Here is a 20,195-nt window from a genome sequence, read left to right as displayed (position 1 = left end):
CACTGAAAACAAGAAGCCATCAGCTGAATTACTGTAGTTTAACTGTGTCTAAAACAGCATTATGACTCTGCTTTCAACATGGCACGAGGATATGAAGCAAACCAAAGAGGTAGAGGTGATTCAAAGAAAAGGTGAATTTTCTGTACTGGCTCAAAATAAGGAACAATGGGGCTTTCAGATTTCAACTGCCTACTCCAACCACAAGTTTTCTATTATTATAGTTGTTTCAGCAAGAAAACAATCTACTGTTGATATAAGTTACGTCTTAGTTTTCCTAGACATCTCTCCATCTCCTGAGACTATGGGAAAACAGCAAAATGAAAGCTTTATCAAAACATTATCAATCTATACTGGCAATATGGCAATGATAGACTGTAAGTTCCTCTGTCTGAAAAAAGGAAAATTAAGGACAGGATGGACTCGACCAGCAAAGTCATGTTTATCTGCTTTGGATGTTCAGAACAGTTTTCCAAGTGTTGCATACAATACAGTGATGCAAAGTGGCGAAAACAGGAAAAAAAAACCCAAATTGACATCTAAAGTGGCTTTTTATTTAGTAGATTACTGTCTGCTGCCAACAAAGCTTGGTATGTGAAAAACATCATGTTTTTATAGTGACTGCTGAGAAATGTACTGGTCATCTCTGCTAACAGTCACATCATAAAATTACTTGAATGAATTCTTGTCCAGTTGGTAGATTCAATACACTACCTATGAATGGATAAACCTAATTTACATTGTCATTACTGAAGGCAGGAAATTACTTATTCCAGCTGAAGGTTTAGCATGCAACTCCAAGAGGTGTTTACACAACCACAGTGCTTCATGAACTTTTTGTTAACAGATACAGGGCTTTTCTGTACCACCTTTCATGATCTCCTTCATTAGCTGAAAAGGGAAATAAATGTTTTTATGTTCTTTCTTAATAATTTTAAATTTTCTCATCTAAACTCAGATCTATAGACCAAGAGATTTCAATGATTTGAAATTGTAAGTGATTCTGCACTGAATTATGCTTATCACCAGCAACTCAGCAACAAAAGCTACTCCTGGTCAGTGCTTTGCTGCTGCCCTCCACAGCAGCTGCTCTGGAATTTCTGCAGCTCGCAAGGATGAGGTAATTTCTGTTGCTCCAATGAAAGCAGAAAGAAGCTAATGATTGTTTGGAAAGATACTTAGATTTGAACAGAAAGAGCAGAAGATTACATTGCTTTTTTTCCCAGGTCTCTTAGCAAAAGTGCTTTGTTAGCTCAGGTATGATAGGGTATATGTTGAAGCTGCTTTTGAGCAAGTGACACACTTGCAGCTGCGTGATTTAATATCTACGTTTGCCTTTTATTTGCTTCAGTTTCCCTGTGTAAAGAGAAGCTGCTACTTCACTGTACCTCTAGGTTAAATTCACTGACATTTGTGTTCGATTTTGAACATACAAAGTACTAGTAGAAATGTTAAAGTTACCTTTCAAAAAAAATCCTTGCCATCTCCAGTTGGATATGCAATTACCAGGGTAAAAAAAACTTACAAATGCTCAGAAAAACAGATCATTTCCTGGGAAATTGTAGGTTATAATGTATTTGTCTGAGTGCTGTAATCAAATACTTCTATGATGAGCATTCTAGAGGACTTTATGAGGAAGATGTTAATTCTTACTGTCTGCAGCTTTTGGATCTTGGAAGTCAATAGGGCATGAGACCACCCATTACATAGTGAAGACAGAGTAAATATTTGAATTACTTCTTTCCCTTCTCCCAAGAAGCGTGCATCCTGCATAACTGCAGATAGAATTGTTTGTTAAAGCCTTTAGTCACTTAGTGATGGACTGTCTCATAATGTAAAACTCATTGGCCTGTGACTAGAATTAAGGTTAGTATTCCCTGGTTTTAAGGGATTCTTAAGAGCACAGCTGAAGTGGTTCTTTCATTAAGCTCTTCTGTTTGAGTTGCAGCACGTTTAAAAAATGTTTTTAATTCACACATTTCTGCTTTGCTTGTGGCTACACAAACTAATACTTTTAAGAAAAACCCTGCAGATTCTCTTACTTCTTATATTACAATATGTTAAGAATGATTGCAGTAAATTTAGGTGCTGTCAGATGTTGAAACGGAGACTAGGTCTAACTCACAAGTACCTGAAACTCCAGAATAAGATATCCTAAAGAAGTTTAAGATATTTTTACTTGTATTTTTCTGGTCAGAAGACAAAGTAAACAATAAAATTTGCATTGTCTCCAACTTCCTGAAATGATTATAATTTTTCTCATGTTCAATCTTTACCCCATACTGTTTGTCGTCCATGTTTAAACTTTGGCATCTTGCAAATGAGGTTAGTAGAAAGGTAGCATTTCTAGTACTTATTAACCACTGTCTGTTCCAGAGTGCCTCTTAGAATATTTATTCAAATTCAGCCTTCATTATTTTTAGCTCGCTTAGGAAATTATTAGCTTTCATCTGATGCCTCACATATTTATGCTAGAAATAAGATTTCATACTAAGCGTATTAGTATGTTTAACGTCAGAGAGGAAGCCAAGTCATTATGCCAATTCTTATTTTAAAGAGCTTTTAATAGTGATGGCTTTTTCACAAGTAGCCAATAAGGTCCATAAGCAAAATTTAGACAAGTAGCTAAGGACCCTGACTCATATTTCCAAAGAACTGAAAACACAGGCATACGTCTAGAAGGATTCTAAAAATCCCAAACTGCCTAGGACCACCTATCATTAATTTTAGTGGAAATTAGATACATGACTGCTTTTGAAAAGATCTCTTTAGTGCCCATCTGCCACAACAGTGCCTAAAAATAATTGAAAATCTGCCTCATATGCCTTTAGGATCCTCCAAGGTCTCACTGAGTTTTCATGAAACTCATATGAATTTTTGAAAATAGATTAACACCTTTAAAAGGTTAGTGTTCAGTCTTTTAGGTGTAGCTATCTACCTGCCACAAAATCAAGATCAATTTAGGCACTTCAGCAAACACTTATGTATGAAGAATTGATATTTTTAATAGTTTGTACCATGAATGGTAGATGAACTTTAAAACTACACTACAAACCTTTCAGTTTGGTTTCAATGAATGTTAAAAACGAGGAGTTTTTTGATGTGCATGTACCCTTTTCAAATCAGGCACAAGTAGTATCTATTGATTACTCAAAAGAGCTTCTATTTGCTGTATTTATAATACAGAAGGAAAAATATCAGAAGTTCAGCTGGTAGTTCTTAGGAAAAACAGATGACTAGTTAGAAACCAGTGGGAATCCAGTCAAAGGAAAATATTTGTGGTGCAATGATATTTATGGCCAAAAGACCTAGGAAAATCAATGATCAATGTTTTCTTTAGTGAGCATAGAGAATTCCTCAAATTAACTCATACTATCCTCAGTACACTAAGCCAAAGCCAATTGAAGTTAACAGATAACTTGAGTAAGTATCCATGGATTATGAAGTGAAGAAATTCCTGGACAGGGCCAGCCTGGATTATTAACAACACTCTTTTCCCCTTCTTTGGTATCATCTTTGCCCTCTTTATTGTACTATGTATCAGGTTTTCCTCGACAATGTCTCTCTTTTTCTATGCCATATGAAAGTACAGACATACACTTTTAAAAATATTATATCCTATAACAATCCAACAAGGGCACTCCCACCTGTTTCATAACTCAAAGATAATAATTTTGCATTCAAAGTCTGTGGCAGGTTGTTTGATTCTTGATGCAGGGTTCAAGCCTGATTTATTAAAAAATTTTGCTCTTTTTTTGCAGACCTGAACTTCATTTGTTTCTTATCAGAGTATAAATTTTTATTTGAAACAAGCAGCAGACAATCAGAATGTCACCATTTAGGATTCTGCTCATTTTATTAGTCTTCATCTTAGTGATAATAGGAAATATTTGTCTTTTAGTGCATCGACTCCTACTGCTTTCAAAAACTAAAATAAGATGATTACGTAAAAAATACTGTAGTAGTTGACTTAATGCCATTAGAACTGCAGTTGGAGAACTTCACTCCATTGTTTGCAAAAAGAAAGATAAGGGTCAAATTCTACAAAAACACCTTCCTATTATTTTTTTGAATGACCATATTATATTGCACTTCACTTTTTGAAATTATTGTATCTTGTATTAAATCTGTTCTCTCCAATTCCTGAAACAGTGGTGGAACTCTACAAGTGTATGAAAAGAATGTATCTATGTCATACAAGATCATCCTTCATGACTTTTAAATGCACAAGTCAATACATAACCTTGAAGTGAGAGAATATTGTGGAAACATTACAGGAGTGTAAAAAGTTGCATCACTATTTATGCATGGGTAAGTGCACCTTGTCTCACTATGCAGGAATAAAACATGAAAGGGTGTTACTTATTATGGTGTATAAAAGTATATTCTATCTATTATATCAAGAAAGAAAAGATAGATAGGCTTTTCCCTTCTACTTTTACTGTTTCAGAGTGGAGTGCTTTCTCCAAGAGGATTCACACTCAGTCAGACTAAGGTCTGGGAGTTCTTAAAGGCCAAAGGTGCAACTCTAATTTGCATTACCTGCATAAGGCACATTCGGGGTCTTGCTTAACCATATTCTACCATGGCAGCTAAAATAAGCTTGGATTTGCTTTGATCTGATATGTGGTGCATATGAGTGCATCCTTATCTCCACACTGAAGTTCACTGTGAGGTTTTAAGTAAATTCTTCCCACTCTCTTAATGCAGGGTCCTTACTCATTTGACCTAACTAATCTAAGGATACAATTGTCATAACTCCCTTATTTAATTTAGTGGAGATGGATAATATATCGTACAGGATATTCAGAACTTAATGAGAACTCCGAAAGTTTATTTCTCCTCTTACTGACTGTAAAATGAGCTTGTGTAGGCTCCTAACTCAGATACCTCATTTAAGTGCCCAAAAGTATATGGAATTGATCTAGACCGATGTCTCCTTGTGTATATTGCATCAAGCTCTGTTAATCTTTGTCATTCAGAAGGTTCAGTCTGCATATGGATAAATCAAAATGATGCTTTTCATATATTCTTTATCTAGAAAGAGCTGAATTTAAAAGTCCTTTGTCTGAAAAAGAGGTGAAAGGAACAATACTGTCAACATCATAAAATACAAATGAGAGATTTTCTAATACATCTATCCTCCTCTATATGAATCATGGAGGTATAATAACATCACCTATTCTTCCTACACCTCTATCCTCCCTTGAAAACCAGAAAAAAAATAAATCCAAAAACATCAGTAAGGAATACTTTGATAATACTGAATTACAAAATGTAAGCAGGACCATAATGCAAATTATTTCAGTAGTACCTCTGTTTTCATTCAATGCCCACTGATCTAGGGTAAAATGCCAGAAACTATTAGAAAAAAATACAAGCGTTCTAAAAGCAAATATATATGGTGTTTTTGCATTTAACCTTAGCTACATATTTGAGGAATAAACATGGCTTTTATTCAGGACATGTATTTGCCAATAATACATCTGATTAAACAAGGAAAATTAGACATACTGTCAGTAGCTTGCTCCCAAATTACACAAGAAGAAATTAGATACATTTTCAGTAGCTTGCTCTCAAATCTCTTCAGTCTATGAGTCACCAGATTCTTCCTGCCAAACTAAATATGTCTGTGAAAGGCTGGAAACTTTAATGGAAAGAAACATAAAACTTGAAATACGTAGGAAAAACTAAGTTTTTTCATGGAAGACCTGTTGACTAGTAATTCAGGAATTCAGGGGATGTAGAAACAAATTATTACATCTTACTTGTCTACGGAAGTTTCAAGGTATGAAATATATTTAATTTAAACCTGCTATGTTAACCTTAATTAGGTATCCTTACTAGCTTTAATGTAACCTAAAGTAATCAATGAAGACTTACAAAAAGAAGTTCCAAAAATTTCATTGTAATAGCAGACATTCTTATCCAGTTATTTTGATGGGGCTAAGTTAAAAGTGTAGTTAATTCAAGTCTGAAAAAAATCCCTCTGTTGTAAATTGGATTTATTATATATAGTACCACACAGCCATCAAAGATAATTAGGAATGTACTCATCTTTTCAGATCCACAACAATAATGACATCTTCTCTACCATTTTCCCCACAACACCTACACTTTTTCTACCTTTACACGACCATACTTTAAAAAATATTCTTTTAGTACAGGCTTGTGAAATACAGAGTTTGTGAGTGTAGTATAAGCTTTTATCTTTTGCCTTCATAGCATACGGCTGTTATTTAACATTCTTTTGAAGTCAAAAAGATTTTCAGCAGTATTTACTCTTCTTAGAAGTTGCTGTTTATAGGAGCTGAGGGTGTTACTTAGGTGCTTACTTGTTTGGAGATAGCAATAGTTAATAAGTATTGCTAGAATATTTGTTTTCAGAAAGAAAGCAGTTTTGTTCACTGAGCTGGATTGAGTCAGAATGGCCTGAGCCAACCCTTCTTTCTTCTGCTTACTCAGCCTTGTGTAATTTTCTGCCAAATACACAAAGACATAAACACTATAAACAAATAGTTCTGTATAAAAATATATATAATTTCAGGTTTGGGCCATAATTTCTTAATGGAAGTGCTTTAACAGGACACTCCCTATTTCTACACTTTCATGTTCACAAAAGGAAGTAGAGGGGTCTGCTGTCTGGAGACATTCTCTTACTCCAAAACAGTTGTATTACGTAGATGGGAAAACTGGGATCACAGCTGAATTTCAACAGTAAGATAGGAAATACATAAATATGCCATAGATCCAGTAAAAAAAAAAACAACAAACCAAACAATGAGGTTTTTTATAAAAGGGAAATAATTCAGTTTTCACTAGTAAAAGATTGAGGTAAGCAAACAGCTTCCACTATGTCTTGTAAGAACAAGAACATCAAAAACAGATTAAATTAGGGTGTGCATGGGATTCAAACAGAAAATACAGCAAATATCTCAGGCTTGTGTCTGATTTTGCAGGAATTTACGTTTACTGAGAAAGTCAAAGCAATTTTCTAAGGAATTCTGAAATGAATTAACGAGGAATTGGTACTGAAGAGGCAATCATAAATTTAACCTAAAAGTCACTCAGGTAAAATTGGCAAGATAAGCCCACCTGTATAATTTGTCTAATACTTAAAGGAGTCTGAAAAGTAGATAGTCTTTGACTTGACTTGCTTTCATACAGTAATAAAAGCAATTTCTCCTATTATGAATTTTATGTGTTAACCAGTGCCTAAGGTACAGCCTTTTGGTTTAAACAGGCATTTAGTATTTAAGTGGATTCAATTTTTTAAAATGTTATTTACAGTGACAATACAAAATTTTCTATAAGTTGGAGTGACACAGTGGTCAGTATATGGTATGGGCCTCCAAAGGCTATGGATGTGTTAACATTCCTGTTCTCAGAACCTTATTCACTGATGGAAACCATAAATATGCCTGTCATTACTTAACAATTAGCCTCAGTATTTGAGCTATATCTTGCATAGTGGTTTTGCATTAAATGCACCACAAAGAAAGTATGAATTAATGCCTTTTTCTTCTTTTTGACATGGAAGTTCCTATGGTTATTACCAAAGATAAATTTAGCATAAATTATTCAATAAGTATACATTTGTGGTATGACTTAACTGTTGGTTAGCCCTTTCATTTGTTGTTGTATTTTTGAATAATTAAGCTCGAATCATAGGGAAATATTGACATTTGGGTATGATTTCATAAACAAGTTCAGATCCATCTTTTTTAGCAACGCTTTGAAATGAAAATAGCTTTAAATCTCTATTTGATTTTCATGATGCGAGAGTTCTGAAACATGCATAAGAGCTAAAGTGCTGAATAAGCTCTAGAGAAATAGCTGTATGAACTTCCTTCTTTGAATGAGCACACTATATAGATTGTCCTAGATGCTCAAGTAGTTAATGCAAAAGGTTTTAATTAAGAGACTATTTGGTCCTGCTAAACTGAATAGTTTAGTCTGTGACTCTTGCTGCTGTTGATCAAATATTGCAAATGCATTATTAATACCAGAACAAATGAAGAGATCTGTAAGCAAAGGTTTTGGTCAGTTGCATACAACATATGCCAGAATTGAAGTCAGGAAAAGGTTTTTCTTGGTATTTAAAATTCAGTGGAAAAGTAAGAGGGGCAGCTATGCCAAGAATTAATGCTGATCTTGCCAAGTGCTTCTTTGAGTGACTTTATCCAGCATGAGACTAAACAATATATTAAATACACATATAGCAGTTAGGGAATCAAATGTCAAATAACAGCTTTCTGCTATTTGAGACCAAATTTGAAACTTGGACTAGTGCATAGCTACAGGCAAACATCATAAAAAGCATTAGCATCTCTAACATCTGACAACTAATAAGGACACATGTAAATTGAACTTCTGGAGAAACCGTATTTGGGTTTGGCACTTTTAGCAGAGATGTTGCTTGCTGAAATTTTGATCAATGGTTTGCTTCCAGTCACCTCATTAAAATTATCATTACTATTACAGTCCCTATTAATGAAAAGGTTGAAAAATTATGAAATCTTTGGCAACTTGAGAAGTAGCTGTAGAGGATACCTATTTGCAGAGTCTAAATTTAGTGTTTTAGAGGCTAAATCCTCCTAGACTCACTGTGTGATCCATGGAGAAAGCAAGCAGAATCTCTCCCTTTCTGTTATTAAAGATGTAACTTAAGAAGATTAACCTCACTAAACTAAGGTTAGTCTTTACGAACACTCCCTAGCCTTTCTTAATGAGGTAAGGACAAAATTATTTCAAAGACTGGCTTATTTTCAGAGAACCTCCTTAATGATTACTACCATGGGCAACAAAGCACACACTAGACATGTATCGGTCATTTGACTATACAGTGTTACCATTCCAGAAGCCATAGCTGTCTTTTTTCCAACAGCAGTATATCAATAATTATGCCTATAGTCTTGGTTCCCTGAGCACTGGCCCTGCAGATCTGGCTAAAGCTAGGTCTGTAAGAAGCTAGTGGGGATAAAGATTCATAGAATCACAGAAAGGTTTGGGCTGGAAGGGACATTAAACATAATCTAGATCCAATGGCTCTGTGATGGACAAGGACACCTCCCACCAGACCAGGTTGCTCAAAGCCCCATCCTGGCCTTGAACACTTCCAGGGAGGCGTCATCCACAACTTCCCTGGGCAAAACATTCCAGTGTCTCACTACTCTCAGAGTAAAGAATTTCTTCCTCATATCTAACCTAAATCTAGCCTCTTTCAGTTTAAAACCATTACCCCTTGTCCTATCACTACAGACCCCTTAAAAAGTCCTTCTCCAAGATTTCTTGTAGGCCCCCTTCAGGTACTGGAAAGCTGCTCTAAGGTCCCTCCAGAGTCTTCTCTTCTCCACGCTGAACAACGTCAACTCTTCAGAGTTGGAGGGGTGCTCCAGCTCTCTGATCATCTTCATGGCCCTTCTCTGGACTCACTCCAACTCATATCCTTCTTACGTTGTGGGTCCCAGAGCTGAAAGAAGTACTCCAGGAATACACTCAAATCTTCCATGGATACAGGATTTGGACATGAATGGGGCATGCAGCCAGACCAACAAACTTAAAAACACTCTCAGATCTTGCTCTGTGAACGTAGCCAAGATGACCAGCATTTTTTTGTAAAGCTTTGTAAGACTGTCACTGACACCACAGGCTGTGTGTGTCCACTGCAGCTTTTCAGCATGCCTCTCTTGCGCTTGTAATATTTTTCCATCAGGGACACAGAGAGGAGCTAATGACTCATAGCTCCTACAGGTATGGAGTACTTAAAGAACTGAGTGCCATGCCATCTCTTGTAATTAAGTTGATAGGTTTGACAGGCCTAGAGACTTTAATAACATCTTAAAAGCAGTCTTCCTGAAGTAAACAAGAAGCTGTTAACTAAAGAGAAATGGAAGAAGCAAAACATAATGGCCTGTTGCTGTGCCCCTTATCTTCTTCTTTGTAAGGCAGCAATTCCTCCATATATATCTTATTTCTACAAAGTAATGAGATCTGATAAGAGCTCTGATCACCCAAAATTATGTTCACTGTCTTATCCTGTTTTTCTGATGATTATTAAACAAATAGTCTTATGTTATGCACAGCTGAGGATATTCCCAAGGACAACACACAATTCTAATTATCTTAGTGGAAAAAAATGTAGTAAAAAAATCTGTAATGATTATCCATAAAGAAGTTGACACCAGCATTAGGCTGGATACCAGAAAAGCCTGTCTTTTATGTGATTTTCTCTTTTACATATGGAAGCATGTGCTAGATCATTCTCTGTTCTCTGAAGAATATCAGAGGAACTCCATTATGTCAGGTATCTAAATTCAGCTCCTATGCAAGTGATGCTTCAGAAGATTCACCATAAGGTCAAAGCAGTTTTTTTTTTAACAGTAAAAACGGTGTCTTTTCTAATTAATCAAATTTATTGCTATGGTTTCAAATAAGTATTGCCATCTAACTTGGGTTTTAGAAGTCAGAATAGTCGAGAGTGTCCAAGGAAGCAAGAAGGCATGATTGTCCATCAAATTCAACTTGTATGAAAAAAAAAAGTAATCTTTCTATTTTCAACTAATGAACAAAGTAAATTCCTGTGAGAAGACTAGACTATTTCAAGTAAAACATCCCCCTTCCTGGGCTCTCACTTCTGTAAGTTTCCTGTAAGTTGTCCTTTCAGTTTTTCTGACATTCTCTGCCCTCAGCATTGTTTTGTAACAACAGTGGCATGGTAGACCTTTCCAGGCATTAGAATTCAAATGAACATAGCAGCCACCTCACTTTGCTTCATAACTGTTGTATCCAAAGTTTTTGAGACTAGATAAACACTAATTGAGAAGATCTGTGTCTAAGTGTAGCCACTTTTGCAGCTGTGACCAGGCTTTTTGTTGGCTTCTCCTAACTTCAGCTAGCACACAGGAACTTGAGTTACAGAAGTTCTGCTAGAGAGGTGTTGCTAGATAAAAGGTGGCAACAAACAGCTCTTCACTGGTGAATCATGGGAGAGAAAAAGCTGTCCAAGAAGCAGCCAGTACTGGCTGAGGTTTCATGTGACTAAGAGAAAAAGCAAATGTTCTATTTTTGATTTGTGTAGTGTTGTCCCCTGAAAAAACCTCTATGAAATGCTCCTTGCCAGTCTACCTCATGAAGAAATGGAGTGGTAGAAACCACATTTGACTTCCTTTTGAAGTCAATACTTTTCTTTGTGTGTGATAAGGAGCTGAGGCATCTCTTAAGAAGCTGTAAAGAATTTTGTATTACAGCTAGGGAGTTGGGCAAAGTATATAAAGGAAATTTTTCTCTACCAGTCCTAGCCATAAACATAGCCTTGTGGCTGAGGTGTACAGAGTTTCAGCAGAAAGTAACTCAATTATTTCTATCTTCATTTCCACCCACAGCTCCCAAGGAATAATCAGAAGCTTTGACCTTGAATCTGAACCAGAAGTTCCATCTAAGCCAAAAGGTATTCTTTATATTTGGAGTCTCTAGTGAAATACAAAATGATGGAAGAAAAACCTTCCCTCACAGCTATTTCCTGTGCAAGTATAAGGCAAACATTACCATTGATTATATTTTATATGAAGAGTATGAGAATAGAAGGTTTAAAATGCAATTTAAATTTACATCCTCTTCACAATAAAAGAAAAAAGTTCACTGGATTTTTCTTTCTGCAAATGATGTGGCATTCTTAGAAAGTCCCAAGAAATGTAGCAACATTTTTAACTTCCAATATTATGCTGCATTATGTAGTACACTTGATATGAAGATATCAAGTTGTTTTACTAGTGTTACTGGGCTTACTTTTCTATAGTTCCATATTTTAGATTAAACACTGACAGATAAGAGGGAGAAGGCTAAAACAAATTAAATATCTGTCTCGTGAATCAGAAGTAGTCAGGTAGAGGACACACATTACTCAGCATCCAAGGGCCACGTATCAACTTCATAAAATTCCTGTTGGCTGTTGCAATTGCAGTCTGTTGATTACAACAATGCAAGACTTTCATAAAAGATGGTGGTCATTCATCAACAAAACTTTTCACAACCTTCCACACAAAAGAAGGCAGACTTTTATGGTGTCAATTGTTACATTATTTCAAGTGAAAACTCAGACTGTAAGAAAACAGTGAAGAAAATTAGAAAGTCTTTACTGACAGCAGATAAAACTCAAGATTGCAGGGGTAAAGTTCTTTAAAACTTTGGAAACCCATCTTGTTATTTTAAAGCAAGGATGATCTAGCTTAGGGAATGTAGGGATTTGAAACAGATTGTACAACCTTAGAATAACTGAGATTGAAAACAAAAAGAGTTATTGCTGATGATTAGCATTTCACATGTCCTCTTACCTTGAGTAACATGAAGAGAACACATAATAGTGAGTCTGATTGTTTGACAGCAACAGCCACTCCTGTGGTAAGCAAGTGTGACAATTCTCTGAACAAGCTGCAGACACTTTGCAGGGAGAGGAATGGCTGGGAAAATGCTCAAGATACATGCACAGTAAAAAAAAAAGCTATGCTATTCTAAGGAAGTGGTATACTGTCTCATTGTTCTCTGGTGAAGAAACAGGATGGGGAGAAGAAAGTCTTCCTTTACATTCCTTCCAGCCACAAAGAGAAGGGATTTGTAGGGCACCCAAATAGCTCTGTAAGTGTAACTCAGCTGCTGATAAATCTAAGAGATTTTGGTGTTCCCAATGAGCATATAGAGAGTCGGTAGAAAAATGTAATTTCCTTTATGAGAGATTCCAGTATTTTTAATATTGTGTTTAGCACCAAAATACCAAGGTAAACACCATCCTGGAATAGATGCTCATTGACAATAGCTAAAATGTTAAATACAGAAAAGGGTTCTTTAGTGAATTTATTTGCTTATATGAAACTAAAGCTCCCAGTTTCCAAGGTAGACTTTAATAAAAAGTGCAAAGATGATAGTGAAAATGTCTGCAACTTGTATGTTGAGGAAATCAGGATTTTCTGTAAATCACAGAATAGAATCTGGATTTCTGTAATTCTATTTTTATTGCAAGCAAGACGAAAAACATTGAAAGCAATAACTCCATGAATAGAAATTAATAGGAATGGAGTGAGTAAGATCAGAAAAACAGAAATGATGGCTTAGAAGGCAAGAATTATTAGGATAGAATGAAGATTATAAAAGTAAAGAAAGAGACGTCACAAAGAATATAAAAGTACATAGAAAAACACCCCTTCAGTTAATTTCTTGTCTTTATAGCCTAACCACCTCATATTTTCTTTTCTTGGTTAGATTCTTGTTTGAAAAGGTAACTGAGGCCTTAAGGAGCAGTAGCTTCAGACAAGAACATATTATTATTACTAAAAGTAAACACTAGCAGCAGAGGCTCTAAAAGCACAAATTCTTGCATGTTTTGAATAAATGTATTAATTAATGAATTCAGAATTAATATACTCCTAGATGAAAAATTCATTAACTTTATGTTATTTGAGTAGCAAATAGTTGAAAATTAGAAATAGATTTCTATTATTTACAAGTTGTATATTTCTTGGTCTCGACAGCACTTGTAAGAAGATACTGAGATAAAATAGTTACTTATCTAATGACTTCAGCTTTGCACAATCTAGAACACAGCAAAGGGAATATCTTGTGATACTCATTTCTAAAGTGTAGGTCTTGCTCCAAAAAGTTATTTGAGTACTAATACATCGACACTTAATTTTATCTTTTGTCTTTACTGGTGTTAATCTTACCATTGGTTATCTCACCATGCATGAGTTTTCCTTCACCTGTATTTTTACTGACAAAGCCTGTGGATAGCTGGATGTGGTAACTTTCTGCTTGATGCCCTTCAGCTTTTATTTTTTTCAAACCAGATGTTGAAGCTTAGTGTGTTTTTAATATGATACAATGTGTACTTGAACTCTTTACAAGTAGTCTGACATAACAGGTACATGCAGTTCTGCCTCATTAATATCTTGGGTCTATTATGTACTCTCATTCATTTAATTTCAGTGTCAGGTCAACAGAAAGCAGTAATATACAGGTGAAATAGCAGCAGCTGGAAAGTGATTTAAAACAATAACATGTTTGAAAAGGAAAATTTATCAGAAATTTGGAGATGCTGAACACAGGCACAGCTTTATCCTTTCCTGAGACTTCATGGGCACTGAAGATTTTGGCATCTCCAAGACAGAGGATACTAGTCATACTCAGCAGCCTGGTTTGATCATTTCTAAGCTTGCTTAGAGCAGTTGCAAAATCCAATGGATTATATGGAAAAGTTTAGCAGTTGAATGAAAGAAAGGGTTAACTTACTGAAGTAAAAGCCTCTGTCTCCACACACGAACTGAAGAGCATCAACCAGCTCAGCACCACAGAGTGTTTCTGGGCCAGCAGCAGCCGAACTGGTTAAGGTAAGCAAACACAGGCCAAGGTAGAAGAAATGAATGGAGGACACAGTGTGCATCTTCACCTGCCAAGGAAGCAAAAGCAGTGTCAAAATTTCCAATGAAAACTTTCCTAATGAAAATGACTCCTGCACCCTTGTGAGTTGAGAATGCATAAGTACTATAATTTGTTAGACAATAAATGCCGTATCAGGAAATGCCTCACCGTAATTTTGCAACTGTCTACATATTCCAGTCCTTGTATTTTGTAAACTGATTACTTCCTCATGTGAATATTTTTGGTTTACATTCACATGTAGTTAGAGAACCTTGTAGTAACTATGATTTATGGTTGCTCCTGCAAAAGGAGGATATGGAAGAGTGCAATAGACAGACAAAAGGAAGTCCAGAGTAATAAGAGTAAGAAAGACTAGACAGCCTTGAATTGTTTTGTCTGAAACCAGGCTAAGAGGAAATATGACAGTTGCCTGCCAATGTACTGTGGGAGATGGAGGTGGCATATGACAAAGAGCTATTTAAATTAAAGAGCAGCACTGGTACAAGTATAAGTGGCTGCAAACTGAATGGAAGGAAATTTGGCCCAGTAGGAAACGGGTTCATAATTAGTGCTTCATGGTTTTCCAGTGACCTTAAAATGGGAAATACCAGGACAAAACACAAGAAGTTTCAAGGCAGAGCTTGTGAAAATTACAGAAAAGTTGATGTAGGATCTTCCATAGTAGGGGACAACATTCAATGACTCTTACAGTCTTCTGTTACTAGCAAGTTAACATTTGGAAGCATTCAAGAAATTAAGAGGAGCAGTAGTCAGAATGTTAAGGATTTGTATTCTTACAAGGAGCTATACTTTCATTGACCTCCGTTATGTCCTCTTAGTCAGGTTTGACTATAAGGAATACACAGAGGTGGTAATACTTTTTTCATTTACGTTTGGTTACAGACTATCTTTTTCCTGGACTGATTGGATTTCCTGGATTGAAGAAAGGCCAATCCTCAGTGGGTGTAAATTTGTACCATTACATTTATCCACTTCCTTTTATATTAATTTATATCAACCAAAGATCTTAGCCAACATGTCAAGAATACAGCATTATTTTTTAAATAGTAGGAAAAGCTATTTATATTTAGTAGCAGGACAGTGAAGAATGTTCTTAATGCATATGCTGAACTCATTTACATCACTTGCCAAAAATGCTAGTTTCCAAAGGTGTAAATGTGCATTTAATTTCACTCTCTTTCAAGGTTAACATTAGTATTGCAGTCAGGTAAGAAGTTACAAATCTTTTTTGCACATGCAGTTAACCGTGGTTTAAAACTACTTTGTGTTAGTGGACTAGTGCGAAATAATTCAAGTAAAATGATTAATCTTCCCTAAAGTTTCTTTCAGGGTTTCAGGGACCATTTAATCTTACTTTCTCACTGGACTTTTGAAAAATCGATGGAATTGTCTATTGTCTGCTCATATGGGATCTGATCCAGTGGGGTATTGAGCCTTCTGTACTCAATAATCTTTAAGAATTCTTGTTTTCTTGGCAAGTGATCTTAGCACCTTGCTGGATGAGTTCCCTATTTCAACTTAATTCCAAGCTGAATAAGAGATGAATCTATAAATAAGTCAAAATTTATCCCCCTTTTTTTCCTGATATTTCCACTGTGAAAATAATGAACAAATCTAAATCCCATGATATATCATAAAAAGAAAGAATAATTATTTTCCCATTCACAAAGTCTTTAGCCAACTTTGTCATGCAAAAAACAACAAGCTTTAATGCATGGACATGACTTCAATGGCAGATGGAAGAAGATCAGGTTATAAATGAATGATAACAACATGAGGCATTATTTCCTGTAATTATTTCATATCTTAACAGCATAATTTTTTTTCTCTTGCCATATTTTTGATTTCCTAAGATAAATGTGATGCACCTGCAGTTTAAGATGGTTTCCAGTTCTGAGGAGGTAAAGCAGGAAGCTGTTCAGCACACCGCCTCAGAAGGCTGAAAGACATTACAAATACAAGAACATTATGTATTTAACAATTTGTTCTTGTATAACATTTGGGCCAGAAAAAAACATAAATCTTAGACATTTAACAATTTTGTATTTTTCAAGACTTTTCAGCTGGGTTGCATTTTCAGATAAATATCAGCACTGAACTACAACAAAACAGATTATCTACTGTTTTTCCTTTAGTGGGAGCCAAAAAGGCTGCACAGTACAAACCACAGAGAATTTCTAACTTTATCTCCAAATTTAAAAACATTCAAGAACTTTCAGACAAGTAAAAACTTTGGGGAAAGGAAAACAGACTCACATGTTTCCAGGGCTCAATCAATTATTTGTTAAATTAAGTGCTGTTTCATCAAAACTAATTCCAAAACAGAGTTTAGAACTTCAACGTTACTCCATTTTAATTAAAAGTAACAGTAGTTGATTCAATATGTTGATAAAATCAAAGTCCCGTTTATGTCTGAGGGGAATAGTCTTAGGAAAATACAAAGTTGTAATCCAATATTGCCTCAGGTTCTTTACAAACAGACAGGGTGCTTGCAGTGTCCCAAATTTGACTAGAAAGTTGAGAGTTTAAAAGAAAACGTATTAGCATGTGGGTGGGGTTTATTGAAGCATCTGATTACGTTTGGAAATTGAATACAGGTTCAGGATGAGCCTGGTTAAGCACTTCTTTTAGTTGCATAGAATGACTGACCATATTTTCACAGCTGGAATTTCCTCTTTTTTCAGTAAAATAACCAACTTTTGCTGCATTCCTCTTTTAATAGTCCAGAAGAGTGGCACCACAGAGGAATGTCATACATGAACACTCTACATTTCTTTTGCTTCTTAGTTCTTCTGTGTAAGTCCTCTTCATCTAACACACTGTCAGTTGCCACAAGTTGTGCATATGAATTCTTCACATGCTTGGTCATTTTAATAATATATATGAACATCTAAAATAATTATAAATATCTTGAAGGGGACAACATTTTTATGGATAGTATATGCTATAGTAAAAAACCCAAAAGTTATATTCAAAATTACATTTTGCTACACAGAGGTTGGACTTGATAACCAAGCCATACTAGAAGTATGTAGTTAGTATATAATAACAGTATTCACTAGTAATTATTATATAAATAAAGCATATATACTCTAGAATGGATCAAGGTTTAAATACTGTTAACTTTGATTAAAGCATCTGGGCTACCTCCTAAACTAAATCAATATGTTCCCTAGATTCCAGGGAAGCTTGGCAGGATACATCAGCTAAGGAACTGGCAGATTACTTCTATGTCTCTTAGTGCTTTGCTCAATACTTTAAAAAAATCATCTTCATCTTTCAATAATATTGGAAGGCATGCCCTTTTATACATTGAGAGAATGGTTTCATTCATTGCAATTACAGACCTGTTCTTTTGAATCACATTAAGGAATCAGATGTTTGCTTTAAGTGTAGTTTTTTTAAAAAAAACAGGCCCTAAACAATTAAAAGAGGATAAATCTGTCAACTGCATAAGTGTCCTTGCAAAATATTAAAGAAAAAAAGTTCTTGAAGGATATAAATTTGCTCATAATGGAAAGCTGAACTAGGGCCAATTGACAGAAACAGAGGTCAATGCACCTTCTGAAGCCAAATTTACTTAAAGACAGTTTATATTAATGTGTAGAAATTGCAGGGTCATAACATGAAGCTTCACATGCAAACTTTCCTGAAACAGCCCTCCCTACAAGGGAAAACTTGGAGATGAACATGTAGGGGAATTTCCATTTTCTTTATGTACAATTGCTTAAGCTATACAAATATGCAAGGTCAGCAAGAGTTGCAGCTGGTTTCTAATGTAGAAAACAAACTGAACTTTACATTTACTTTATATTTATGAAAGCAAAAATCAAGTAAATGCTACAGTGCTGCCAGAAAATTGCTGCAGTGACAACATGCCTTAAAAGTTTCCCTGTGAAAACACGAACATTTTATCTGTAATAGTGTATAATAAAACTGCAGAAACTTAACATGTGAATAATACCTTTTTGTGATAAATCCCTGCACCTGCAGAAAATAGCTAAAAGTTCATCTTTTCAGAAGCATTAATTAACAATACAGACAATGGTGTAATTGGACACTTTAATAATGACATAACTGAAATATTGTAAAGTTCTCTGAAGTGAAATTTAAGACATGTATCTGCAATAGTTTACCCTTACATTTATCTATGTAATTGCAACTATTACATACAGCCATTTTCCAGATCACATAAAATTGCATGTTCAGCAATTTATAAATAATTCTCAGTTCTAAAATACTATTATTGAAAAGTGCATAATAGTCTTCAAGCCAGAAACAGACAATACACAGTAAAATAAAACTAAAAAATGATTTGAAATAGTAATAAAGATTTACCTTCAAGAAATCACAAAAGCAGCACTTAACTAATTGTGTTGAAAGACTGTTGATTTTTTCCATTGCTTCTTAAAAGTGCAAAGTCTGGAAATGAATTTGTTAGCAGTAATGATGAGAAAAAAGAAATCCAGAGAGATGTGAGATGTTGAGAGCAATGTCACATTTCAATATTGAGGACTTTATTCCATTGCGCAGGCTCTATCTGCTCTGATTTTAGCAGTGACAGTGAGATTTAGCAAACAGAAGAGGGATTTAGAGAAAATCCTCACATTTATCTACATTACACAGACACTGTAGACAGGAAACAGCTGGGGGAGCATTTGCCTTCTCTCTCTCTCCCTCTTCTGGCAAAGTTACCGAGTAAGGACTTTTTTGGGCATGGTGACAAATAACATCATACCTTTGCATTTTAAAACTAGAGCACAGAAGCATATTTTTTTCCCTTTAAAAGAATGTGAGTTAGTGACTGAGGGGTTAGCAGACAAAAAAGCTTGTGCTGCCATGAAAAATAAGAAAATATATTCTGGTTAATTTTCAGATAGCTATGTGTGTATTAGTATTTGTTTGTGTGTGTGTCTGCATTTCAAATATATAAAAACTTATATACTTAAAGGTTTTGATTGTATATAGGCATACCTTTGTGTATATGCACACATTTTAGATATGCATACAGGCACAGGTATTTTATTTATATAGTATAGAAAGACAGGCAGTCGGTTATCTACTTTTTTCTTAACGGATCTTTACGTTATTAAACTTGGCACGCCTATCTGCTGAGCAACAATTAAAACCTCCAAATCTCTGTGCTATTAACCCTAAAGTAGCTGTTTGTAATTTGCTAAAAAGAACATAATTGTTGAGCACTACTTGTAAATAGAGTAAAATATCTTTGTGATCTTTTAGCCACCACACAGGATAAGTAATTTCATTTCCTAGAATTTACAGCACTATGAATATAGTAACACAAGTAGCCCAGTTTCAAGGACTTCCTTGACATTTATCCTAAATGTACTGCTGTAATTATAAGGTGGTTTTCCCCCTTTTTTGTAGTGATCTTCATAATTTCTCTTGATAACAATTTAAATGACACAGGGAAGGAGAGAATTTAACTTTGTTCATTCTGCAATACCTAACTTTTGCCTTTTTATTTTTCCTCAATTATGAGTATATTATAAATAACACCAGCTGGCCAGCAACATGCTCTCACGGGTTATGATGTCATTCAAATCCCTCAACTGTGTTAGTGGCTTGCAGTGTGCTCCAAGCCAGCTGTTTTTCTATTTATAATGTATGCTTGCATTTCAATACTTAGCTATTGAGAATAAAGTTTTGATGCTGTTTTATAGATACAATTTGTGCTTGTTACCCTTTGGTTTTGGAAGATGGCATTTAAAAGTAGAGGTTTAAACAAGACTGTAGCTCCAGAGACC

At 35.1% G+C, this 20,195-nt stretch overlaps 1 protein-coding gene across 1 annotated transcript; it reads right to left on the bottom strand.

Annotated features, from left to right (window-relative positions):
* Positions 1 to 14,277: 14,277 nt before the first annotated feature.
* On the bottom strand, positions 14,278 to 19,074 carry LOC104537436 (insulin-like growth factor I; the record flags this gene model as incomplete). The annotated part of the gene is made up of 2 exons (XM_010180330.1): positions 18,766 to 19,074; positions 14,278 to 14,434 (listed from the first exon to the last, which is right to left on the bottom strand). Coding segments are annotated over exons 1-2 (220 nt in total), but the record flags the coding sequence as incomplete, so codon positions are not given.
* Positions 19,075 to 20,195: the final 1,121 nt, after the last annotated feature.

The sequence above is a fragment of the Mesitornis unicolor genome, unplaced genomic scaffold (assembly GCF_000695765.1).
Source record: "Mesitornis unicolor isolate BGI_N332 unplaced genomic scaffold, ASM69576v1 scaffold1683, whole genome shotgun sequence".
NCBI classification, from domain to species: domain Eukaryota; kingdom Metazoa; phylum Chordata; class Aves; order Mesitornithiformes; family Mesitornithidae; genus Mesitornis; species Mesitornis unicolor.
The sequence above is the reverse complement of the archived record's forward strand: the minus strand, read 5'-3'. Positions and strand labels throughout refer to the sequence as shown.